General features: G+C 40.2%; 1 protein-coding gene across 1 annotated transcript in view; it reads right to left on the bottom strand.

The window, feature by feature from the left end:
* LOC136884742 (dystrophin) overlaps positions 1 to 27,401 on the bottom strand; it is a 267,166-nt gene that overhangs the window by 171,548 nt on the left and 68,217 nt on the right. Inside the window, exon 3 of the mRNA XM_067157032.2 lies at positions 5,584 to 5,707. Coding sequence (XP_067013133.2) covers positions 5,584 to 5,707 — 124 coding nt within the window. The remainder of the gene's footprint in view (positions 1 to 5,583; positions 5,708 to 27,401) is intronic.

The raw sequence follows: 27,401 nt of genomic DNA, 5'->3' as shown, positions 1-27,401 counted from the left end.
ACTGTACTTCGTACTGCGAAAAAAAATCAAACAAAGTAAATAAACTGAAGAATTGTAAAATTATATTCCTACCAAAAATTGATAAAAGAGACAGAGCTGAAAGGGTATTTTCAGAAGAAGAACGAAAACGAATATTAGATAGAATGAAGAAATACTGGAAGAGAAGAAAGGATAAAACATCATAGAAGACCGGACAGAAATTGACTGCAATGATCCAATGCGGCCGTAAAATCGCAATAATAATAATAATAATAATAATAATAATAATAACAACAATACCTTCTCCGTTCATTTGAACTGGGTGCCTGCTAGAAGGACATCTGAGTTACGAATCTGAAACTGTGTGTGTGAAGAGGTTTGGACTTTTAATGTTCAGATGTCTCTACTATCGACGTATGTGCCCCTCCTCTGGCGGAAGACAGACTATTAATTCTTCAAGGGAAATTTCTAATTCAAGATTTGTACACTTGAAGTGTTTGTAAATTCTTTTTTTTTAATGTGCTGAGGTTATCAGTACTTCTAAGGCTTCCTTCCTCCCTATGCTATGGACCAATGAGAAATTTTATATATATTTTTGCAGCCTATTAAAATTAGGAGTGTGTACAGGCATTCTGCCTAGAGAGTTCTGGAACTTTTCCCCACTGCTATAAAACCTGGGCGCTTTTGGGCTATTTTGTCTTCTTTATTGTTCCAGTCTAAAGTGCATACGGTGCAAGTGGAGGCAGCTGCAACCTTGCCCGTCGTAGGAAGGCCCACCAGCTCAAGGTAATGGCAGACATCTTCTAAAAATGTGATAGCTCCAGAAAGTTAACCTGAGGGGAAGGTTTCGAAAAATTCTTTCTTAATGTACATTTCTAAAGTTTAATATCAACCTTTAATGTAAATTTTCAGGCATGTCTAAGGACTCTGATCTAATCCCTGCTGGGAAATATGCAACTTACGGAATAAAGAGTGTTCATTCACCCTCTAGTACCATTCATCTTGGTATGGGGGTGACTATGGTCTTTTAAAACTTTAAATTCTTCGAACCATATTGGAACTTAATATTTCCCCATCTAGTCATCCTCTGTTAGTATAGGCTTAGCCACTGCAAACTTAGGGCCATAAGCTCATGTAGAATTAAAGTGTTTTTCAAAGTGTACTTCAAAAGGAATGCAAGTGTTTCATCTCCTGAAATTTTCTTTATGGCCGATTTCTTAAAACTTTTCTTTGTACAACAAGGCCATTTAGAATGGGCACTTACTGCCTCTGTTGAAAGGGTCACTAATTATGGATGAGTGTGTAAAAGAATGTTCAGGTGAAATGACAGTAAACACTGATTTCAAAGTTTATCTAGTGTAAAATTTGGATATGAAACTTGAGAGCCTTTGAGAGGCTGGAATGTAATAAATTTTGGATCTCAGTCTCCTAAAGTGTAATTGAGTGGAGCAAAAGTGAAATAGTGTAACTCTGGTGCTACAAGCTCATTCTTTGTAAATTATTGTGTACCTGAATTTTGATTTTAAGTCATTCCTGTTATCTGAGCTGACGGGTTCATCGTTATTCTATTTAACTCTTGTTTGTTGTTGTTCATTCAGATTATTTATCAAACTCAACTCAGAAAAAAATGAAAGGAAAAAATAACAATTCAAAATTAAGTGTTTTAAATTACGCTCTAATCTTTTATCTGTCCATCCATTCAAGCCCGCACCTTCCTACTCCTCAGGAAACCACACTATTTCCGTAATAATAATAATAATAATAATAATAATAATAATAATAATTTAAAACATCAAGACAGCTTCCAGAAATCTATAGGTAAATGAGGGCAAAATAACACTGGCAGAGAAATTCAAATACCTGGGCGAGTGGATAAAACCTCATATTTCTGAGAAAGAGGCATTTGAATCAAGATGAAAATGGCCTCCCACCTCACCAAATATATCTGTAACAAACGGTTAATATCCTTCAAATCCAAGCTTAGACAATAGTATACAGTAATTCGACCTGCAGCTCCGTATGCAACAGAATACCACTCAACGAATAAGTAAGTTTAAAAATAAATCTGTTTTACGTCGCACTGACCCAGGATACGAGAGGGCTGAGGGTGGGAAGAAAGCGACCGTGGCCTTAATTTGGAAATGGGAAACCACGAAAAAATTCTTAAGGACTGCCGACAGTGGGGTTCGAAACCACTATCTCCCGATAGCTACGTGACTCAAACCGCAAAGCCACTTGCTCGGTAATAAAAGTGGTCTGCCAGAAGAACTAGAAGCCAAAGAAAGGGAGATTCTTACGAAGATCTTGGGCCCAGAAAAGAAAAATTGAGAATATACGAAGGTCGATCAAATATAAACGGGATTATTGTTCCTGAACATCAACAGTTGGTAGGACTGGCCCCGCTCTTCTGCTATGCTTAGGTGTGACCGTTAGCAGTGGGGAGAGCGTGCTGTCAGATATTTCCCGCCGTTTCGTCAGTGACGCTCACGATGTCGGAGCAACAGGTGCACCCATCCACTGCGCAACTCATAATTATAAAATTTCTTGATCGTGAAGGAGTTACAGCGGCGGAAATTTGCCAGAGATTGACTGGACAGTTCGGTGATCAAACATTGCCAAGGTAGAATAATGAACTTTATCTGCATATGGTCAGTTAACACGAACGAGATGAAAAAAGGTTGTTCACTCGAATCTTTGCCTACCCTCTGAATAAGAAAACTAAAGTTGTCAGGTTCATCGACGTGGAAAAGGATTCACAAGAACTGGGGATCATACGTGATGACATGGAGCAACTTCTTATCACGACCCATTGCTCTTCCTCTTCTGCTACCCGTTTTTAAGGCCGGACGCCCTTCCCGACGCCAACCCTAGGTAGAGGAATGTAATCACTATCGCGTATTTCTGTGGTGGTTGGTAGTGTGGTGTGGTGTCTGAGTATGGAGAGGAGTGTGTCGGGACGAACGCCAACACCCAGTCCCCCAGCCAGAAGAATTAATCAGACGCGATTAAAACCCCAACCCGGCCGGGAATCGAACCTGGGACACACTGAACCGAAGGCCTCAACTCTGACCATTCAGCCTAGGAGTCGAACTCTTATCATGACATAAAGTCTGACCAGTTTATAACGAATGCTACGGAACAGCACGAGTATTATTCTTATTCTTATAACAACAATAATAATAAAAAATACTTTACAGCCTAAGGTGCTGGGGTAACATGCCTGTCACTAAGTGGAGGCTTTAGGTTCTATTTGTGGGCTGCGGGCTGGAACGGAGTAAACTCAGCCTCGCGAGGACAGCTTAGGAGCTGTTGATACGAGAGGTACCGGACCTGCCCAGGAAATATATATAATACAACTGCGGACGTCGTACCGCCCACCAGGTACACTCCAATATCTGCAAGCAACAGTTGCCATGGCATTTCACGACCAATAACGGCCTGTTATGCCACAGATTAAGTAAGTCTGTTTAATAATAATAATAATAATAATAATAATAATAATAATAATAATAATAATAATAATAATGTCAGTATGTCTACCCCTGCTGTGAGCTTGCATTAGTGAAATACTGGGTTCGAACTCCACTGTTGGCAGCCCTGAAGATGGTTTTCCGTGGTTTCCCATTTCAGCACCAGGCAAATGCTGGAGATGTAGCTTAAATAAGGCCACCGCCGCTTCCTTCCCAACCATAGCCCTTTCCTGTCCTATCGTCGTCGTAAGACTTATCTGTCTCGGTGCGACGTTAAGCCAATTGAAAAAATCCTTTGCTCGATACCCTCAGGCGTTTTTAGAATTTTTGTAAAATGTCAACACCTAATACAGTTATAAGGACTTACGTGAAACTTTGCATTAACAGACATTAGCGCTCGGCGTGGTAAAAATGCAAACTGCTAATCTAATCGACCGGATAACAATGATTAAGAAAAGGATTGTTATTTTTAGGAATACATAAAGAATACATTCTCATACTTTATTTTATTTGCGTACAATTCGTAGTTCATATCCCCAGGCTGTTTTCAACATTGAGTTGCTTGCATGAAAGGCTAAAACTGTGGAATTTTTTGTACTGGTTCGGGGATGAGGTGAGATTAATTTATATGAGATGATTTACCGCCAAATGCCCTTCCTGAAGTCAACCTCAGTTCAGGAGCTAATGGAAGATGAAATGAGGGATAGGGAATGAAACTGTGTAAGGGACGTGGAAGGAATAGGCTGTGGCCTATGGATAGGAACTCTCCGGCATTTGCTATTCTCAGGACAGCTAACGGTGGGGATCGAAACCACTCTTCTTCAGAATGCAGAGCTTGGATCCATAGTCAACTACAGAGTGCAATCATTTTAATCTGACGCCATCTGGCTGCTTGCTCGTCAATTTCGACGTTCCGTTTCACTCTAGACCTACTAGACAGCAGAGTAAACCGCATCTCCCTTGGGCGTCTATGGGTGAGTTGTAATTAATTTTGTAGGGTAAGTACCAAATGTGTCAAAAGAGATCTTTTACATGCCGACATCGTACGACATGGAGTGTCGAAAAGACTTTATTTTGCAATTCAAAAATCCGACTACCTCTGCCGGGTTTGAACCCGCTATCTTGGTTCGGAGGCCGACATTCTACCACTGATCCTTAGACGAGTTTACATTCGATCTGAAAACAATGAAGAAAGGGAGACTGGATTTTTGATATACCTAAATAAGCACCTGAAAAAATAGTAAATAATATATGATCGTCAAACTCCAGGAGAACAGAACTCAAGTCGCATGCGAGTTAAGTGTGGTCCGGACAGAAGACGTAGAAAGTGTTAAAAAAATTCCCTTTGCGAAAATCAAATGATCACAAATATGTCTCCGTATCATGGCGATCCATCAACGGCTGCGAATTTCGGATGGCAGCCAGCCATTAGACATAGTCTGCACGGTTGCTAGGTAACATTGTTTGGCCATCCATCCATACCTTACATCACAGCCTTCACGGTTGCTAGGTAACATTGCTGAACATCCACCCATACCTTACATCACAGCCTTCACGGTTGATAGGTAACAGTGCTGACCATCCATCCATACCTTACATCACAGCCTTTACGGTTGCTAGGTAACATTGTCTGTCCATCCATTCACACCTTACATCACAGCCTTCACGGTTGCTAGGTAACATTGTCTGACCATCCATTCACACCTTACATCACAGCCTTCACGGTTGCTAGGTAACATTGTCTGACCATCCATTCACACCTTACATCACAGCCTTCACGGTTGCTAGGTAACATTGTCTGACAATCCATTCACACCTTACACCACAGCCTGCACGCTTGCTATGCTATGCTTCCGTCACACATTTTGCCGCGTCTCGTTACACACATTTTCGTACTGACACCCGGCAATGAGACATATGTATATCAAAAGAAAATTGCGAAAGGGAAAAACCAGTTCGAAGAGAAATCAAGAACAAGTGGAACGAGGTAAGGCGGGCCTGAGGATGAAAGACTATTGACGAAACATTAAGGAAAGAGCTCAAGAATGTCAGCCGACTAAGCTGGATGGAGAGTGATTCAAGGGCCGTTATTGGGATTAAACTAAGTTCCATAGAGAGACAATCAATGGCTTACCTTCACTATCACTGGTGTCGGACAGTGGTGGCTCGTTGGCGATGTACTGCCGGCCACTCAGCAAGTTGTTCTCCACCACCGGTCGCTTATCCTCCAGCTGACGACGGAACGCACGATGGTCATCCTGCAAAGAAAGGAAAGAAGAAACCTAATACAGAGAAACCTGCACAGGAGTGCACGGAATATTGCGGATAACGAATGAGTGACTTAAATTAGTAATGGAATGATACCAGGTATTTGCATCATTGCCATCCCCTTACCTGGTTCTAGCAATTCCTTTGCACTATGCTATGCAGTGTCAAACAAGATCAAGACATCCAAACGACCAAGTTACAAGGAAGTCCATTTCAACTACTTTCTCTTTCATTCTCACCTAGAGCTGATCTAGGTTAGTGTTTGTGTGTCGGAATTTACATCAAACCAGTAAGAGTGTGGCTCATCAAGGGGCTGGTGTGGCTAGCAAAGTTTAAAGGAGGTTCTGACAACATTACATAAGAGAAACCACTATTGAAACTGGGTAGTGTGACCAGACCCATCTCGTCGTGTTCTACGGCTTTCTGTGAACAATTTCTGTACACACCCGTTGCACTGCCGGCACACTTCGTCCCACACGAGCAGCTATGTCCCGGATGGTTGCATTACGTCCTCTCATGCCAATAATGCGCCCTCTTTCAAAGTCACTCATTTGACGGTACGGTTCTCGCACACGTCTGCGAGGCATCCTGGACGTCTGCTCAGGTCACACTGATCCATTACCTTCTGTTTATATCGACAACGAGAGCCGCAGGCACATTTTACCATGCTCTGGTGGTGCGCCGAGATATCGATATGGACCTTGAACCTGAGGGCGACATGGTTCAAATGCTAATCATTTCTTCAGAACATACTAATGAACATGTACTATGCATATGAACTTCCTATCGCTAGTCTTTTCCGGTGTTCTGGTTTTCATGAAAACGAGTGTAATTTCTTAGATATGAACCTATGAAATGAGTGTTAACGTATGCAGGTTCCACGTCCAGACGCAGAGGCTAACATTCTTCCCTTCCGCATGGTTTGGTCAGCTATGGACTGTACTTTTGATCCCTGGCCATCAGTCGATATCGCGGAATCGAACCTCTGCCGGGTGGCCTCGCTTGAAGTGATCAAATTCTAGTTACCCAGTCGTTTTACCTTATCGTAATGGGTTACTCGACCTGTAATAAACTCTGAGACGAGCGGATTTAATCTGGCGAGAACACCGTAAAAGTAGGTTATGACTGGTGGTTAAGATAAAACTCTACACCCCTTGTAAGAACATTAGAACTGGACTGCGTAATGTCGTAGCTAGAGACAAATATCCATCTCGTATCCTCCTAACTCCGAACACAAAAAAATATATTAAAGGGAAGTTAGAACTGAAAATGAAATATTAAGGTACTTCTCGATTTTCGTCCTAAAGAATAAATTATAATTTTCTCATTAAATAATAATAATAATAATAATAATAATAATAATAATAATAATAATAATAATAATAATAATAATAATAATAATTGTACTGGAGGCACATCTCCGTTCAACTGAACTGTGCGCTTTCTAAAATGCCATGTGTAAACCCTGAACTGTGTATCTAAAGAAGTTTGGACCTTTAATCTACAGATGTCTCTACTATCGACTTATGCGCCCCATCTGGCAGGAGGACAATTAACTTTTCAAGAGACATTTAGATTTCAAGATTTGTACACCTGAAGTGTTTGTAGATTGCTTTTTTATGTGCTGAGGGTGTTAGCACTTCTAAGACTTACTCCTTCCTTATGTTATGGACCAATCAGAAATTTTTGTATATATTTTTGTAGCCAATTAAAATTGCGATTGTGTACAGGCATTCTGCTTAGAGAGTTCTGGAATGTTTCCCACTGCTATAAAAGCTGCGCGCTTTTGGGCCATTTTGTCTTCTTCATCGCTCCAGTCCAGAGTGCATACGGTGTAGGTGGAGGCAGGGAAAGCCTTGCCCGTCGTCGGAAGGCCCACCAGCTCAAGGTAATGGCAGACATCTTTTAAATATGTGATAGCACCAGAAAGTTAACTTGAGGGGAAGGTTTCGAAATTCTTTCTTAATGTAAATTTCTAAAGTTTAATATCACCTTTAAAATGTAAATTTTTAGACAGGTCTAAGGACTCTATACAAATCCCTGCTGGGAAATATGCAATTTACGGAATAAAGAGTGTTCACCCTCATTGCCCCTGTTTAAATTCTAGTTATTTATAGACTAATGTGGATCAGACTGTCGAGCAAAAATGGCAGTAAATACTTTTTTCGATGTTATCTAGTGTAAAATTCGGATATGAAACTTGTGCCTCTGAGGGGCTGAACTGTTGTAAATTTTGGAGCTCAGTCTCCTAGAGTGTAACTGAGTGGAGAAAAAAAGGCTCCTTGAAATTATGCACCTTTAGTGCTACCATGTTCAGTCATTTGTAAACTATTGTATCGAAAATCTTCTTTATTATATATCAGAAAAAAAGGAAAGAAAGAACATTTCAATTTTTAGTGTTTTAAATTATGCTTTGATCTTTTCTCTGTCCACCCACTGACCCTGCCATTTTGTCTTCTTCATCCCTCCAGTCTAGAGTGCATACGGTGTAAGTGGACGCAGGGGAAGCCTTGCCCGTCGTCGGAAGGCCAACCAGCTCAAGGTAATGGCAGACATCTTTTAAATATGTGGTAGCACCAGAAACTACAATATTTCCGTAACAATAATAATAATACTTATACTTTTGACTTACTAAGTCGTGTTCAGTTCATATAGTACACGGTTGCTAGGTAACATTGTCTGACCGTCCATCCATACCTTACATCACTGCCTGCATGGTTGTTATGGTTACAGTTCCATCACGCATTTGTAGAGTCACGTTACACACATTTCCGGTTGACCCCCCCCCCCGGCCATAAGTCATATTTGTCTAAAAAAGTGGAGAAATGCTGAATATGTAAAACTTTATCTGAACACTGCATTTAAGTGTCTGGTGGTGGTGGTGAATGTTCATAATGAATTATTGCCCTGAACGCGATTTCCAGCGTCTGACATTTTCAATATAAGAGGTATTAATATCACACAAACCACCGAATGGATAATATCACAATTTTCATTACGTTTTAATTAAACATAACTACTGAAGCAGAATCAAAATCGTTCTTATTACTTGAATTTCACTCATATAATATATTGGTTTCAGAACATGCGGTAGGAAATCCTAAAGCTTATTCAAACCATAAATGTCACTTCATTCTGGTTCAGTGAACTCGAAATAGATGCTAAAAAAAACATACTATGCAGGGTGTTACAATAACGTACGTACAAACTTTTAGCACACATAGAAGAAGAAAATTCAGGGTGGTCGGAAACAACGGGAACCGGATATATGAGCGTTAATGAGTTGGTGCTAATTCCATATCTTGTGTCGCTGTCATTTCACCAGCTGCTGAAGTTAGCCGAAGAAAAAAAAGAAAAAATTGCCAGGGGTGGGATTTGAACACGGACAAGATCACGCCGTAGTAAGTATTCTACGGTGACACCGATTGCACCCCACAGTGTGTTTGATGCTGATTTCTCGCCATCGGTAGCTGCTAGACCAGAGGTGCTCAGCCGGGCGCCCGTTGAGACTAGCCCAGTGCGGCCGGGCTGAAGTGACGTAAATGCAGGCAGCTTACGTAGCAAGCATACGTCACGGTGAAGCGAGAGAGCGAACATACTTTGCAGGGAGGGAACGATGACGTTCGATTGTCATTAAGAAGCTTTACTCCACTACTCAGCGAAATGCTGTATTTAAAAAAAACCTTGCTACAATCGCAAGAAAATGGACCTTTCCAAGATATTCCTGTGTTATTTATACTGCGCTCGATATAAACTGTCAGTTGTATTCACATTCAAAGAAAACTAACACGTTATAATTTTTATTTTGCAATTTACGAAGGTACATGGTTTAAGTGTACAAGCTATGATTTTTAATTTCTTGACGGGAATGACAGTACGTATTTCCATGTCTTAAAAAGTAAAATTCCTGTTATTCATTCAACAAAATAATTCAACAGGTATACTGCTTGATTTTGCACAGTGTTGTTTAAATTTTCCTGTTCACTGAATTTGAAAATAGTACGTAAAGGTTGTCAGGCGTGCTTGATTTTGCACAGTGTTGTTTAAATTTTCCTGTTCACTGAATCTGAAAATAGTATGTAAAGGTTGTCAGGCGTTCGATGATAACAACAAGCCTCTAAATAGCGAGGAAGTTTCATATCAAGTGAAGACATATTTACTATCCAATATTAAAGTAGAACAACAATGTAAATGTGCATATCTACCAAATAGATGTACAGTATGTCTTCAAATAAATAACCTAACTGATTTTATTCCCGGTAAGCATGATTGGATTGTTAATGAGTAGAGCCCGGATTTTTATGCCTAATAGGTTAGAATGCAAAGTTTCTGAAGCGAGCAGCAAGTATAGTCTACCTTCACAACGCTTATGCTATGGGGTTTGCATAAATATTAGGGGTACGGCCCATCAGAGCTCCTATAATTTATGTTACTCTTGCTACATTATGGAGGAGCGGGTGACCGACACTTCCTATTAACCAAATTTAGTTTGCAATCTACCCTGTTACGGCATGAAAATCCGGGCTTTTTTGACGAGTTTATGAGATAATTTCAACCCCAGCAACCACAAGCCACAGCTTATTCACCTTAACTCTATTATACACGAAATGGTTCTAAAGCACATCTTAAAATTTAATAGTGAAAACTGTAATTCATTATGTACGTTACAAAAATATGAGGTTGTTGGCCTCTTTATTGTATCCGGTCATAATACATAAACTGCAATGAATATAAATTCTTATTTCTTACAACGTAAATTGAACATGACGTGGATTTCTGTCCTCTTGCTTTCATTATTTTCTGCCTTCATTTCAAACTCGTGTATCGTCGCAATGATCGAGAGTGACTGGGAGAACATCGCCCAAACCTTCACGGCTTGTGACGTAAGCACAACGTCACTGAGCTTACGCTCATCGCCTGCAAGCCCGCCCACTTACAGTGCTGGGCGCCCGCGGGAGGGAACACCCAGCGTGGGCACCTCTGCGCTAAACGATCGGTCATTTACGGAAATCTGGCAAGTGTACAGTGGACTTGGACTCAAACTGCAACGCAAGCTTAGTCAGCGTCGAGATCGTCATGCAACGGTTCTCTTATGCAGACTTTGCTGATATGCATTTAGCTCCTGGTGCTGGTTAGCAAAACGGAGCAGAAGCACGGAGGATTTTCTGTGAAAGATTTTCTTACCGTGTCATTCCGTGGAGCTATACATTTCGATCCATTGCATCTTCAGGACATGAGGGCAAAGTGAAATTAGCTACAACATTACAATGCGTAATATACTCTGTGATTTACAGTGCATATTATTATTTTCAAATATTTGAAGCATTTTGATTATGCCTTTAATTTGATAATTTTTCAAATACTCTTCCACACAGAAGCTAAAAAGCACTCAAAAAGACGTTTATATCTTATTGGAAGAAACTTTTTAAAATAATATTTTAGTTAAGGACAAGTTATTACTCACTTCTTAAGCATTTTTCCCTCCCTCCAACCCCTTCCCCTCACCACCACCATCCTCCACCAATTGGTAAAATAAATAAATAAATAAATAAATAAATAAATAAATAAATAAATAAATAAATAAATAAATAAATAAATAAATAAATAAATAAATAAATAAATAAATAAATAAATAAATAAATAAATAAATAAATAAATAAATAAATAAATAAATAAATAAATAAATAAATAAATAAATAAATAAATAAATAAATAAATAAATAAATAAATAAATAAATAAATAAATAAATAAATAAATAAATAAATAAATAAATAAATAAATAAATAAATAAATAAATAAATAAATAAATAAATAAATAAATAAATAAATAAATAAATAAATAAATAAATAAATAAATAAATAAATAAATAAATAAATAAATAAATAAATAAATAAATAAATAAATAAATAAATAAATAAATAAATAAATAAATAAATAAATAAATAAATAAATAAATAAATAAATAAATAAATAAATAAATAAATAAATAAATAAATAAATAAATAAATAAATAAATAAATAAATAAATAAATAAATAAATAAATAAATAAATAAATAAATAAATAAATAAATAAATAAATAAATAAATAAATAAATAAATAAATAAATAAATAAATAAATAAATAAATAAATAAATAAATAAATAAATAAATAAATAAATAAATAAATAAATAAATAAATAAATAAATAAATAAATAAATAAATAAATAAATAAATAAATAAATAAATAAATAAATAAATAAATAAATAAATAAATAAATAAATAAATAAATAAATAAATAAATAAATAAATAAATAAATAAATAAATAAATAAATAAATAAATAAATAAATAAATAAATAAATAAATAAATAATGTTAGTTTCCCATGAGAAGATATCAAGGCTAATACGAGAACATATATTGTGATCCATGGCTAAATGGTTGGCGTGTTGGCCTTTGGGTCACAGGGGTCCCGGGTTCGATTCTCCGCACGGTCGGGAATTATAACCATCATTTTTTAAATTTCGCTGGCACGGGGACTGGGTGTATGTGTCGTCTTCATCATCATTTCATCCTCATCATGACGCGCAGGTCATCTACGGGTGTCAAATCAAAAGACCTGCACCTGGCGAGCCGAACTTGTCCTCGGACACTCCCGGCACTAAAAGCCATACGCCATTTCATTTCATTTGAATGATTTTATAAAATTGTCAAAGACAAATAAAGGTATCGATTAGGTGGCTAAATAATTCTTTGATTCTTATATGTCATATCGATACGGACATGGACTAGATAGTTTATAATTATTTAATACTGTCAACATCAGAAAACAATAGACTAAATGTATTATCTAAAGCGACAGCGGCGACTTTGTCACTAAATATGGAGGTTAAAGCAAGTTTATTGACCCATATCAGAACCACAATTCATAAATAAAAGGAATATACGAACTTTTTGTGAATATTTTATGAATATTACATATTACATATTTAATTACATATTTCACCGATATGTACTAATTTTTATGTCCATGTTTCGCACTTTCATATTACTGTACATAAAAATTCAGGCCCTTGTGAACAGTCCTCAAATTTAAAATATGCTTTACGTAAAAATTGGTTAGCCGACTCTTAAACAAGGTTGATGCACTTGGCCATCAGAATATACGAGTCCCGATTAAAGCTGCGCAACTCCTCAAGCTGTAGTATTCAATTGGAGTGTTGTTTCCTTGCCACAAACCAAAGGGTCGTTTGCAAATCCTGGTCGTCTTGAGAGCTAGCGGGGTCACCTGAGCTTCGTCAAGCGGCGGGCACACATTCTCACAGAGTGTCGTTCAAAGGTTCAGCGAATAATAATTAGCGCAGTAAATCAGATTTACTCCCGCGTCTAGAGTTCCTCAAGCAGTTGGAGTGGCATCGTGTTATCTCAAGCTGACACAGAGATAGCGCACGGGCGGTGAGCCATTGTCTTCCTAGCCTGTACTGCAGGGCTGAAAACATTCGGCCGTAAAGATAAATCTATTCATTACGACATCTTCAAAATCTCCAGGACCAGAAGAGTTCATTCTTACCTAAAACTCGCATTATTTTTCCCCGTTGGAAGGTTGAAAACATTCACCAGTATAGAACACCATCTCTGCATTCGTTGTAACATTTAAATATCTTGGATAAGAATTTTCAATCTTTACCCAAACCATTATTATCTTCCTCGGTGTAGGCGACGTTACATCAGAAATGAAAATTATTCTTCCACCGCTTTTCCCACATCATGTGGGGTTGTGGGGGCGAAATGTGTCGCACATGTGAATTTGGCCCTGTTTTACGACCGGATGCCCTTCCTGACGCCAACAATATATGAAGGGATGTATCTACTATTCCGTGTTTCTGTGGTGGTTGGTAGTGTTGACTGAATATGAAGAGGAAAGTGTTGGGACAAACACAAACACCCAGTTCCAGGACCAGAATAATTAATCAGACGCGATTAAAATCCACGACCTGGCCGGGAATCGAACCTGGGACCCTCTGAACCGAAGGCCTCAACTCTGACCATTCAGCCAATGAGTCGGACACATCAGGACAGAAAATATTTGACAAGAAATAAAATTATTTTCAGCATTCCTATGACAGCTAGATCCTATCTGGAGAACGGTAACTTCTCACGGAAAACCAATATCCGACATTTCAATACCAACGTGAAGATGGTCCATATGGCTGTGAATTATGGGAGGCCACTCAACAAAATCACACACAAACTCCGTGCCCGGTACATTGCTCATCCCGCGCTACTGCCATTTCTTCGACAGAAAGGTGATGTGCTTTTTCAACAGGACAGTGCACGACCACACACAGCTGGTGCGACGCACCGAGCTCTACGTGGTGCACAACGACTGCCCTGGCCTACAAGATCACCGGATCTCTCGCCAACTGAACACGTATGCGACATGATGAAGCGGGAACTTACGCGTTCTCCAGAGCCTGGAAGAACTATTGCCGATTTGCATCAATAGGTGCAAGATGTTTGGGACAGTCTGTTGTAGGATGCCATTCGGGACATTTTCGATCGTTTGCATGCACAAATACACACCTGCATTGCCACCAGAGGGGGGAGAGCCGGGAATCGAACCCCGGCCTTCGGGGTGGCAGCTAAACACACTAACCACTACACAACAGAGGTACTATTATTACCGTAATTAAATTGGTAAACTCAACCTTTACGTCTCTATCGAAATCCGCTCAGAGAGAATTAAAAAAACTTAACATTTTGTAAGCTATTTTTGAATTCTGATATTTTCCCCCTTCTCCCTACTCCTCCTGCTGTAGCCCTCAGACCCTGATATTTTTTGTTGTCTATACATTGTTTTGCCCTCCCACTTCTAACTCCCAATCGCCGCTACTGGGGTACATTGTGTACTGATGCGACTGTTTGGGCACTCTTTACTATGAATGTGTGTTTCATTTGGTCTGAATTTGTAATCATATACTCATGCAATGATGATCTACCTGTCACACAGCTTGTGAATAAAATACCCTTGTCCTTGAGGATGTTGCTTGTTATTTTACGTCAGTGTAAATTATTGTTAACAACACTCATAAAAAATTATCGTACTGATCTTACGTTAACCCTTAAATAAAAAAATTATTATTTATTTAAATTATGATGGTTTTTCATTCGAAAAGTTTCACTCAGTAAATGTGCATGAGCAGTTCTATCTAGTGTCTGTTACTTTGTTAGTATATAGTTAAACACTAAATAACATTTTAATAAGTAGTATACATGTGTAAATTTTGTGCCTTTCTTTCTTTCTTTATTTATTTCTTTCTTAATCCATTTACCCTCCAGGTTAGGTTTTACCCTCGGACTCGGCGAGGGATCCCACCTATACCGCCTCAGGGCGCCTCAATGAAAAATATTTCATTATCTGAGGTGGATGGCAAGTGGGTGATTTTGCTACTTACATAGGTGGCAATCCCATATTTCGCATGACTAACTGCGGGCACTAATTTAAATCCTGGAATTTTCTCTCTGGATTGCAGTCGGAGATCTTTTTCTGTGTGGGTTTCTTGAAGCAGGATGATGTAAGTCTCGTGTTCTTTGAGAACCTTTGCTAGGTGTTCACACTTTGCTTTGCTTATGCATAGTCTAGATGTTAAGCTGACATATTTTCATTGAGGGGCGAATGTTACGAACTTGAGTGTCATTTGCATGCTTATAGATGCTCTATAGAGGACTTACACTGTGTCTCAAGCGAAGCTCTTTTCTGGCTCTCAACTTTTGATACGGAACTTTAGTTATGAACTTGAGATTGTTGTACATATTGTATAGAATATTGTATTCCACATACGCTAAATAAATCGGAAAAAATATTTAAAAAATGATGTTGTTTGAGTCATCAGTCCATAAGACTGGTTTGATGCTGCTCTACATGCCACCCTAACCTGAGCTAACCTTTTCATTTCTACGTAACTAACGCATCCTACATCTGCTCTAATCTGCTTGTCATATTCAAACCTTGGTCTACCCCTACTCTTCTTACCACCTACACTTCCTTCAAAAACCAACTGAACAAGTCCTGGGTGTCTTAAGATGTGTCCTATCATTCTATCTCTTCTTCTCGTCAAATTTAGCCAAATAAATCTCCTCTCACCAATTCGATTCTGTATCTCTTCATTCGTGATTCGATCTATCCATCCCACCTTCAGAATTCTTCTGTAACACCACATTTCAAAAGCTTCTCTTTATTTTTGAGTTAGTTATCGTCCATGTTTCACTTCCATACAATGCCACGGTCCACAAAAGTCTTAAAAAACATATTTCTAATTCCTATATCAATGTCTGAAGTGAGCAAATTTCTTCTCTTAAGAAAACTCTTTCTTGTTTGTGCTAGTCTGCATTTTATGTCCTCCTTACTTCTGCCATCGTTAGTTATTTTACTACCCAAGTAACAATATTCATCTGCTTCCTTTAAGACTTCATTTCCTAATCTAATATTCCCTGCATCACCTGCCTTCGTTCGACTGCCCTCCATTACTTTTGTTTTGAACTAATTTATTTTCATCTTGTACTACTTACCAAAGACTTCGTCCATACCAGTCAGCAGCTTCTCGAGATCTTCTGCAGTGTCAGATAAAATAACAATATCATCAGCAAGTCTCAAGGTTTTGATTTCCTCTTCTTGGATTATGATTCCCTTTCCAAATTCTTCTTTGATTTCCTTAGCTGCCTGTTCTATGTAAATATTGAAAAGGAGGGGGGACAAACTGCAGCATTGCCTCACTCCTTTCTGGATCAGTCAAAATGTTACGAGTTTTGAATGTCTTTACTTACCGATATATGCAAAGGTGAACGATTACTGCAGCTACTGCCACACTATCTTAGGGATGTCCTTGCTTACGAATTCTCTGAGGTAAACAACATTTTAATTGTTTTAATTTAGCTGTGTAAAGTTTATAATTCACTCCAGCTGATCAGCGAGAAAAATAGTAAAACAAAACGCTGCTAAATTTTTAATACTCTAGCGACCTCCAGTGAGTTCGTCTGCAAGGTAGAAGTAAATGCTTCCTTTCTTAATCAGCTTACGCTCCAGGGTTAGTTTACCCTCGGAATCAGCGAGGGATGCCACCTCTACCGCCTCAAGGACAGTGTACTGGAGCGCGAGTCTTTGGGTCAGGGGATACAACTGGAGAGGAGGGCCAGTATCTTGCACAGGCAGCCTCACCTGCTATGCTAAACAGGGACCTTGTGAGAGAATGGGAAGATTGGAAGGGATAGACAAGGAAGAGAGAAGGAAGCAGCCGTGGCCTTAAGTTAGGTACCATCCCGGCATTCGCCTGAAGGAGAAGTAGGAAACCACGGAAAACCACTTCGAGGATGGGTGAGGAGGGAATCGAAACCCCCTCTACTCATTTGACCTACCGAGGCTGAGTGGACCCCGTTCAAGGCTTCGTTTCACTTGTCGAAAATTTCGTGGTAGGGTCGGGAATCGAACCCGGGCCTGGCAGCCAATCTCACCAACCACTACACCACAGAGGCCGACAGAAGTAAATACATTCTTGTAAAATCATAAAGCAGATGCAACAAGCAAGTAAATTCTCCTATGCACATGTGCAATGCTGTGCATTTAAGGGTTAATGGGCTCAAAGCGCAACATTGTTCACGATCCATGAATTAGATGACACTACTGGAGAGACACGAAGTAAAAGAAAAGCACGCCGCATGTTTCGGAAGACCAAGCCATGTCATACCTCAAGGGGAAGATTCCAATATTCCTTCCGCGCCCTGTTCCTCTTGATATGAAACAAGGGAAAGCGCTGTTGCGCAATTCGAAATAATAGACGAGTGGGGGAAAAGTTTCTCTTATTGTAAACAGAAGATATTCTGGCACTGCCTCCTTTCCGAGCTTATTGCAAGTTCTTCTTCTTCTCTGGTTAAAAATGTCCAGAACGGTACAGTCACCACTTATAAAAGCCAGAGACTTCCAGAATTCTTTATCTCCCATTTGTCACTGGGAATGAGATTCGACCGAGGGGGAGGAAAGAAAAATGAAATGAAATGGTGTATGTGTTTTAGTGCCGGGAGTGTCCGAGGACAAGTTCGGCTCGCCAGGTGCAGGTCTTTTGATTTGACACCCGTAGGTGACCGGCGCGTCGTGATGAGGATGAAATGATGATGAAGACGACACATACACCCAGCCCCGTGCCAGCGAAATTAACCAATTAAGGTTAAAATTCCCGACCCTGCCGGGAATCGAACCCGGGACCCCTGTGGCCAAAGGCCAGCAGGCTAACCATTTAGCCATGGAGCCGGACAGGAGGAAAGAAGAAAACTATGGATGAGAAGAAGGAAGAAAGAGGGAACGACAAGAAATAAATAAATAAAATTCGCACTCTTACATTTTTCCCGCTTCAGGGAAAAGCATTGAATCATGGATACGTTTTTTGGCTTAGAATACAAGAGAGAAAGAGAGAGAGAGAAAGAGAGAGAGGGAGAGAGAGAGCGGAGAGAGAGAGAGTGAGTGAGTGAGTGTGTGTACAGTTTCTTTGGTTGATCCCCTCTTAGTGGCCTCTTACAATATGGAGATGATACAGATAATGCATTATTCTTTATTTATTTTTAATAACAATAAATAATAACGTTATTGGCTTTACGTTCCACTAACTACTTTTGCGGTTTTCGGAGACGCCTAGGTGCCGGAATTTAGTTCCGCGGGAGTTCTTTTACGTGCCAGTAAATCTACCGACACGACGCTGACGTATTTGAGATCTTCAAATACCACCGGACTGAGTCAGGATCGAACCTGCGAAGTTGGGGTCAGAAGGCCAGCGCCTCAAACCGCCTGAGCCACTCAGCCCGGCTATTTATTATTTTACAATTTATTCTTCGTCGCATCGGCACAAATAGTTCTCATGGCGTCGGTGGGATAGGAAAGGCCTATGAGTACAAAGGAAACGACCGTGGCCTTAATTAAGATGCAGCCTCAGCATTTACCTGGTATGAAAATGGAAAACCACGGAAAAACATCTTAAGAGCTGCTGACAATGGGGCTCGAACCCACTATCACTCTGATGCAAGCTCACAGCTGCGCGCCCGTAACTCCACGGCCAACTCGCCCGGTATGCATCAAGTGATTCGACTTTTGGCGAGATAAAGAATTCCGATAAATCGAATGGAAGGGAAAATGAGTCTATTCACAAAAGAATGATTGTTGTTGTCGTTTGGTACATACGTCTGGTTTGATGCAGCCCTCCATGCCACCCTATCCTGTGCTAACCTTTTCATTCCCACTTAACTACTACAATACAAATACTGTAATCTGTTTGTGATATTCATACCTTCGTCTACACCTGCCGTTTATACCGACTATACTTCCCTCAAAAAACAACTGAACAATTCCTAGGTGTCTTAAGACGAGTCCTATCATTTTATCCCTTCTCCTCTTACAAATTCGGTTCAGTATCTCTTCATTCGTGATTTGATCTACCCAACACATCTTCAGCATTATTCTGTAACACCACATTTCAAAAGCTTCTATTCCCCTTCTCTCTGAGCTACTTGTCGTCCATGTTTCACTTCCATACATTGCAACCCTCCCCCTTCTCCCCCCAAAAATCTTTCTAATTCCTATACCAATATTCGAATTGAACAAAAGAATGGCCTTTCTTGCTTGTGCTAGTCTGCATTTCATGCCCTTCTGCCATCACAAATTTTCCCCACTTGTTTCTCAAAGTTTTTTATTTGTAACTTGCTGCCAGTTACCACTGTTTCATATGCATAAAGTGTCTCTGGTTTGATGATTGAGTTGAAGTGTCGTAATATTGCCTTTTTTAATACAGATTTTTGGTGTGTCTGTTCCAGGTGATTCTTCTTGGTTCGAATGGGCCTACTTTGGACCACGCTTGGTTAACTTTGATCTTTGCCCAGTATTGTAGTTTTTTTTTTGCTAATTGTTTTACTTCGCACCGACACAGATGGGTCTTACGGCGACGATGGGACAGGAAAGGGCTAGGAGTGGGAAGGAAGCGGCCGTGGTCTTAATTAAGGTACGGAAAACCATTTTCAGGGCTGCCGACAGTGGGGTTCGAACCTAATATCTCCCAAATACTGGATACTGGGCGCACTTAAGCGACTGCAGCTATCGAGCTCGGTGTAGTATTTTCTGACGGTGTAACTCCTTTCTTTCATCTGTCGAGGGGATAGCTTTCTTCCGGGGCTTTTCCTGAAATCCATGGACTTCTTTTAGGGTATGTCATACAGACCGTCTATCTTGAAGATCTGATATTCCCAGTTCTTCAATGCCCTTTTCAGTTTCTGTCAGCCAGGTGGTAATAATCTTTTTGTTCTGCCAGAAGATGAGCAGGCGATTGGCCAGTCTTACTATATATATTTGCCGGGCTGAGTGGCTCAGACGGTTAAGGCGCTGGCCTTCTGACCCTAACTTGGCAGGTTCGATCCTGGCTCAGTCCGGTGGTATTTGAAGGTGCTCAAATACGCCAGCCTCGTGTCGGTAGATTTACTGGCACGTAAAAGAACTCCTGCGGGACTAAATTCCGGCACCTCGGCGTCTCCAAAAACCGTAAAAGAGTAGTTAGTGGGATGTAAAGCAATTAACATTAGAATTAGTCTTTCTATATGGCCACAGAAAACTACTCTCCTTTTCCTAGCACAATCAGAGAGCCTCTCTACTTGTTGGTAGAGCTCGGAATTGTGCCGTCTACGGAATTCCTCATCTTTATTTACCGGACCTAAGATCTTCATGAGAATACTCCTCTCTCTGACTTCCAGTTTCTCCATCAGATCTCTTCGGTTCAGTGAAAGACACTCCTTGGCATACAGAAGTTCTGGTCGTATGACTGAGTTGTAGTGCTACAGTTTCACGTTGCATGACAGCAATTTTTTTGTTATAAGTGTTCTTTGTCAGTCGATAGGCCAGTTCCAACTTGTCCACTCTCATGGATAATGATGATTTTTCTGATAAGTTGGATTCAATCCATTTGTCGAGATACTTAAATTTCTCAGTCTTCTTGATTTTTCCACGTTCTAGTAGTTCTTTCCTTTTTTTGCTTTGTGATTTAATCCTGCTGGTTGAATAATTTCACCTAGATACTTTAATTTATTATTATTATTATTATTATTATTATTATTATTATTATTATTATTATTATTATTACTGACGAAGTTACAAACTGAGCTGTTCTCTGCTATCGTAAATACATGAACAAGAAGCTGTTACGAACGAGGGATTTGCACCAAGCAGGCGGCTGCGGTGATACGAAGACGTCTGTGTTAGAGAAGTTAATAAGACAAATCGGATCCGAAGTAATAGTGCGAGAGGAATTTCCAGCAGGAGATTGCACTGGTCTTGTTGTACACAAAGTCATGCTTTATTCAACTTCTGCACACAGAAAGCGTGCGGGCGCGATTGTAAGATGTGGAAACTATTTAATTTCAGACTTCCTCTGTGGTCAAACATTGTTCTGATTGCTCTTCACTGGATTGAAACAAACACTCAGTTCGTTGAAGTGAAACCTCGGGAATTTGGTTCGCTGACTGGTACTATAGAATATACAGGGATTTTCAAAAGTTCCGCATTATAGCGATGATAAGGAGAAATATTATTATTACTTTTTTTTTGCTAGGGGCTTTACGTCGCACCGACACAGATAGGTCTTATGGCGACGATGGGATGGGAAAGGCCTAGGAGTTGGAAGGAAGCGGCCGTGGCCTTAATTAAGGTACAGTCCCAGCATTTGCCTGGTGTGAAAATGGGAAACCACGGAAAACCATCTTCAGGGCTGCCGATAGTGGGATTCGAACCTACTATCTCCCGGATGCAAGCTCACAGCCGCGCGCCTCTACGCGCACGGCCAACTCGCCCGGTGAAATATTATTAAAGCGTACCCGAAAACACAAAGTGGGCAGTAGGATGCAAAATAAATATTATTATTACTATTATTATTATTGTTGTTATTCATCATTAGGACCACTAAAGACCGCGGGATCTCAACTGGCCCACCACGTTTCCATCCTATCGGAGAGTGCTTTCTTCCATGCATCAGAATGGACATGCTTCAGTCGAGTTGGGACTTCTTCTTGATGAACCTGTCTAAGTAATTGTACACATTGCTTTTTTTAAACAATTCCTATAATTCCTAATTTTAGCCGCCTAAAATGGAATACAAATACAATGTGTTCTCCACAAAGCGACTGCCCCCCCCCCCCCCAAACGCAGCTACTTATCGGATCAACGTTGAGGATAGATTTCAGTATTTTCAGGTTTTCACGTGATGACAATTTCAAGGCTGTACGTTACTTAAGATCAAATCCCCAAGGTTCCTAGAATCACTGTGTCATGTAGAGCAGGTAGTGGAAAGTAAATGAGGGCCAGCCAGTATTTGTGGGTTTATCTGGCTGACGTCTGACATGTGGCGGGCGAGCGGGCGACATTGATCGCTCTCCATACTCCGGTAAAGTAACTCGCCTGGCCAGTGTTAATGACGACTCAGCGGCTACAAAACCCTGTCCATCACTATCGCCCCCAGTGAACCAAACTGCCAAGAAAGAGTGACATCTCCCAGTAATTATAATATCCTCTTCCATCCATGGCAGCTGGTCCAGATTGGTCACACTGGACACTTTCAAATGCAAAATTACAGTACGGAATGCAGTAACTTGTCATTTCTAAAGGAGGAGATAACCTAATCATAATGTACTCCCTAAAAGCCTCTACACACAACCCAATTTGCTGGGCTCGATCTGCAAGCACCCTGCAGATTGGGTGGTGTGTAGGATTGTCGGGACTGGTCGAACCGATACAACTCATGGCGGGTGGTTGGTCGGGGTGACCACTAAATCTCCCATCTCACTATTGCGACACACTGGATGTAGTCACCCCAAGTGAAATCATTACAGGCATCATTTAATAACGCGAAACTCTGCCTCTTGACTTGACAAGCACGTGAATTCATTTGGAAGTGAGTCCACACGGTTTGCATCCAGGTTAACCACTCGCTGAGGACTTGATCGAGTAATTCCACCAAACTGTGGGGATGCTAATGTTGGCGTTTTATACGCAGTTCCCACAGATTTTCAATGGCGATTAAGTCAGGTGATTTTTGCAAGTCAATCGAGATGTAATAGAGTGGGGGAGTGTTCATAAAACCAGCCACATATGCGTCCAATTTTGCTGTTGTCACCTTGAAGAAATCGGGGTTTCAATAGAATACTCATTATGCTGATGTTGACAGAAAGGCAACACTTGATCATCCAGAATAAACATAATGGTTCATATTAGATGTCACCTCAGCGAGCCACCCAATCCGTGATACGAAAACCATCCCCCCCAAAAATCAAGACTTAGCTCCGGCTTGAACCTGACTTTGGACACATCCAGGATGAAATGATTCATTTGACCTTCCGAGCACTCGACAACGTGAGTGATTATAATACAGACAAAAAATGTGATTCGTCAAACGACATTACGTTCCCGCAAACAACTGCTGTCCACATTCGATGAAGACGCGCAGTTGTATGTGCCTATGTGAGCAATGGTCTCTTGCGAGGTGACACACTCCAAATGTTTATTGCATGCAGTTCCCGTCGCAATGTTCTCTCGCCAACAGGTTGGCGGATATGGAAGAGATTTTGAATCAAAAGTCGTGAAACGCGTCTCCGGTCCCTCTCAGTCAGGATCTTTCTCCGACCACATTTCTGACACCGTGTTTCGCGGCCTCGTGTAGAACACCACTTCCTGTAGACACGATGACCAGTCTGTTGCAAAAAAAAGCCCAACAAATCCAGCAACTTCACACACTGTATGGCCATGGGCATGCCCATTTTTTGCCTCTATGTCAAGTCTACCCGTGTTGTCATACACTGTCGGCTTGAAACACCAGTGTCTCACTGGTCACTCCTGCCTTATGCCACGTAGTGGCTGTACGCGTGCGGTTGAGCACGAGACTCGTTCGCAGCGCCATCTCAACAGGCTTAAATATCTTCTTTTTTTGCTAGGTGGCTTTATGTCGCACCGACACGGATAGGTCTTATGGCGACGATGGGATAGGTGATGATGATGATGATGCTTGTTATTTAAAGGGACCTAACATCGAGGTCATCGGCCCCTAATGGTACGAAATGAAATGACAAAAAAAAGTTCAAAAAATCCAATGACCAAAATGTCATGAAAAATGAATGGATGGACATGAACCCAAAAAAACAAAAAACAGTGGATCCGACTCAAAAACTGTCATAAATAATAGTATTACTGACCGAGGGACCACTTATAAATCACAGCCCTGAATCGATTATGCTTGATGTCTAAAGGGGTCCAAAAACCAGGTCTAAGGCTCCTCAGTATGGTACATGTCGCGAGTAAAGTAGAACCATGATATTTCTCAAGCTGCGGTACTAATCAAAGGTAGCGTAAACTCACGGTGTTCCAAACATTAAGGTACTACTCACAAGTATTGTACGTCGTAAAGGTAACCCAGACCTATGGTGTTTCTTACAAAATTGCGCCACTCATAGCCAACGTAAACCGATGAGGTTCCTCACCTAGGTGTACTAAGCACGGGCGCGGGCATTCCCGTGGTGTTCCTCACATAGTGGGTGCTAATCACTGGCAATGCAGACCCACGGTGTCGCTCATATAGTGGTACAACTCACAGGCAACGCCGAGACCCGTGGTGTTGCTCACATGCGTACGACTCACGGGTACTGGAAAACCACACTGAACCCCGCTTGAGTGCTACGAATCACCTAACAGAGTGGTACTACTCGCAAACAAAAGCGACCCAGGATGTTCCGCGCGTGATGGTACTAATCAAAAGTAGTTTTATGGTTCTAATTCAGTCATCCCTTGGTCGCCCCTTTTAGTCGCCTCTTACGACAGGCAGGGGATGCCACGGATGTATTCTACATGTGCGTCCCCCACCCCCAGGAGGTAGTGTGTTTGGTCCACGAGAGGTATTTTATTTCCCTCAAGTCCGCCGGCAAGCCGGTTAGGACACCCCCATCCGCCACCTGGGACACGCCACGTGGAAGTATCACCCCTCCCCCTACTACGCCAGCGTAGTAGGTTCGTGGCGATGGGATAGGAAAAGCATAGGAGTTGGAAGGAAGTGGCCGTGCCCTTAATTAAGGTACAATCCCAGCATTTTCCTGGTGTGAAAATGGGAAACCACAGAAAACCATCCATATATGCATGCGCACTAGGATGACTAACTTCGTCCGGCGACCTTTCGGTACTTTTACTGTTTTCTGAGGCGCCGAAGTGCTGGTAATTTTTTTACGAGGATAGCATGTATGGACAACGGACTGAGCTAGGATCGAACTCAGTGCAGGGTTCCAGCGCTTCTACCATCTCAGCCAATCAATCCAGTGAATGTTTGTTCGATCAAAATTTCCCCCTTAATGTGATTTCACCATTATTTTTCAACATGTCAAAACTGTCGCTAGTATTTTTTAAAGAGTAATGGAAAGCACTTTCAAGTCACAGAAATGGAAGGTAATTATCGATATATATCGATAATGACTGATACTCCGCCATTAATATCAGCGGATTGTAACTCTTCATAACGATATAAGGACCTTGTTAGAATATAAGGGTTATTTTTTTTTCTGAGCCTATATTCTACCTCCCCACCTCCCGCTATCTGTCTTCTCTCCCTCTTTTTCTATTTTCTTTTTAATAAACGAGACCGAACTGTCAGCTGAAAGGAAAGTCTGAAAGGCGAGAACAAAAGCAGATTGAAAAGCTTTACGCACCCTCGATTCTCAATATGGCAGCTGGGAACTGCACTGTTCGATTCGCTCGTTCATTACCAAGACACTTGGCAGCGCCTCTTCATTTTGTGAATGTGCCTGAGCCCCATGTCACTTCGGTTCTAGTTAGAAATCAATTATTATTATTATTATTATTATTATTATTATTATTATTATTATTATTATTATAATCGTAAGTACTGGATATTCAAGCTGAAATGAGATTCTTTGCCGTGGTTTTAAATCTACGTACAGATATTTTTTATTTTTAAGCCGTTTTTAAAACCTGAACAACATTTAAAGGATTTGATCCCTATCTTTCAGTACAAAATAACGAACGACTCTACTGAACTTCTGTGCTCCTGGCTGGACTATGATTACGCTCTAGCTCTGCTTCACAGAACAACACAATACGAGCAGTGCAAAAGCCAAACGTTTCAGTTTTATTTTGCGTCTAGCCCCTGGTAGAATAGTGATATACAACCCAGCATGCATGCATATGACTTCGTTAGTACCAAATCGAAAATTCTGTTAGATCCCTCCTGGAATACGTACCAATAGTTCTGTTGTGTATGGAATATTAGAGTACTATGGAGTGCGGTGGAGGGAGAATAGTTTACACAAAGAATCACAATTCAAATTTGTTAGGTTTATTTCTGTTTTGTTTTGTTAAAAGTAATATCGAACGGTGTTTTGTCAGCGTAACGGCCGGAAGTTTTGAGTAGACTTACTTGCCAACCTTCGAAAAGAAAAACATCGGGAACATCGTATTCCTCGCTATAAGATGCCGAAAAATCATACCGGGAAACGGAACAAGAAAAAGGGAGTACAATTCAAGACTTCGTCGTAGAGTACCGTGGAATAGGAGCACAGGGTAGCGGAGACAGCGAACGCAAAGATAAATAAATAAATAAATAAATAAATAAATAAATAAATAAATAAATAAATAAATAAATAAATAAATAAATAAATAAATAAATAAATAAATAAATAAATAAATATACAAACAAACAAATAAATAAATAAATAAATAAATAAATAAATAAATAAATAAATAAATAAATAAATAAATAAATAAATAAATAAATAAATATTTAAAAATAATAAATAAATAAATAAATAAATAAATAAAAACGAATAAAAGTTAATAAATAATAAATAAATGAATCAATAAATATAATAATAGCATAACCAACATGGACAATGAAGACTAAGTATGGTGACGTAAAGAGAGTCCACAAATTCAAATATCTAGGGTAGATTCTGACCCTAACAAGAACGAGAAGGCAGGTATCGCAGAACGAGCAAAGAAGATGAAGATTGCATTCATACTATGCCAAACTCAGACACTATAATACTGTGGTGAAACCTGAATGCCTCTATGTAGCAGAGACAATTGCCAGAAAGGGGATTACCGAAAGAGAAAAGAAAGAGCGTAAACTTCTGAGGAAATTTCTGGGACCCAGGAAAGCAACAAGAAATGAGTTTACCTTCCGCTCTAGATCAAATCAAGAGCTGTTTGAAAAATGCGAGGACATTTTCACCTCGATAAGAAAGAGGCGACTGACTTTCTATGGACACTCGAGAAGAATGGGACCGTAACGCGCGTTGCAAATAAGATCCTCATGTTCCAGGAAAGACCCAAGTACCATCGCTGAAAGAAGTTTATCAGGATCATAAAAAATGTGGCATTGAGGAGGGAGGTATTACAGACAGAACAGTGTTCAGAAGGAAAATTGCGGAGGTGACGGAGCTGTTCGTAGAGAAACCCAGGAGAACAAGAAGGGTGTTCTCGGATGAGGAACGAGCAAAAGCGAGCCAGAGTGAAGGAGTATTGGCGTAAAAAGAAAGAACATCAACACTCAAGGAAGTTGTGTAATCGTAACCCGCAGGAGGTTCAAACAATCCCACATAATAATAATAATAATAATAATAATAATAATAAT

The sequence above is a fragment of the Anabrus simplex genome, chromosome 13 (assembly GCF_040414725.1).
Source record: "Anabrus simplex isolate iqAnaSimp1 chromosome 13, ASM4041472v1, whole genome shotgun sequence".
Classification (NCBI taxonomy): domain Eukaryota; kingdom Metazoa; phylum Arthropoda; class Insecta; order Orthoptera; family Tettigoniidae; genus Anabrus; species Anabrus simplex.
The sequence above is the reverse complement of the archived record's forward strand: the minus strand, read 5'-3'. Positions and strand labels throughout refer to the sequence as shown.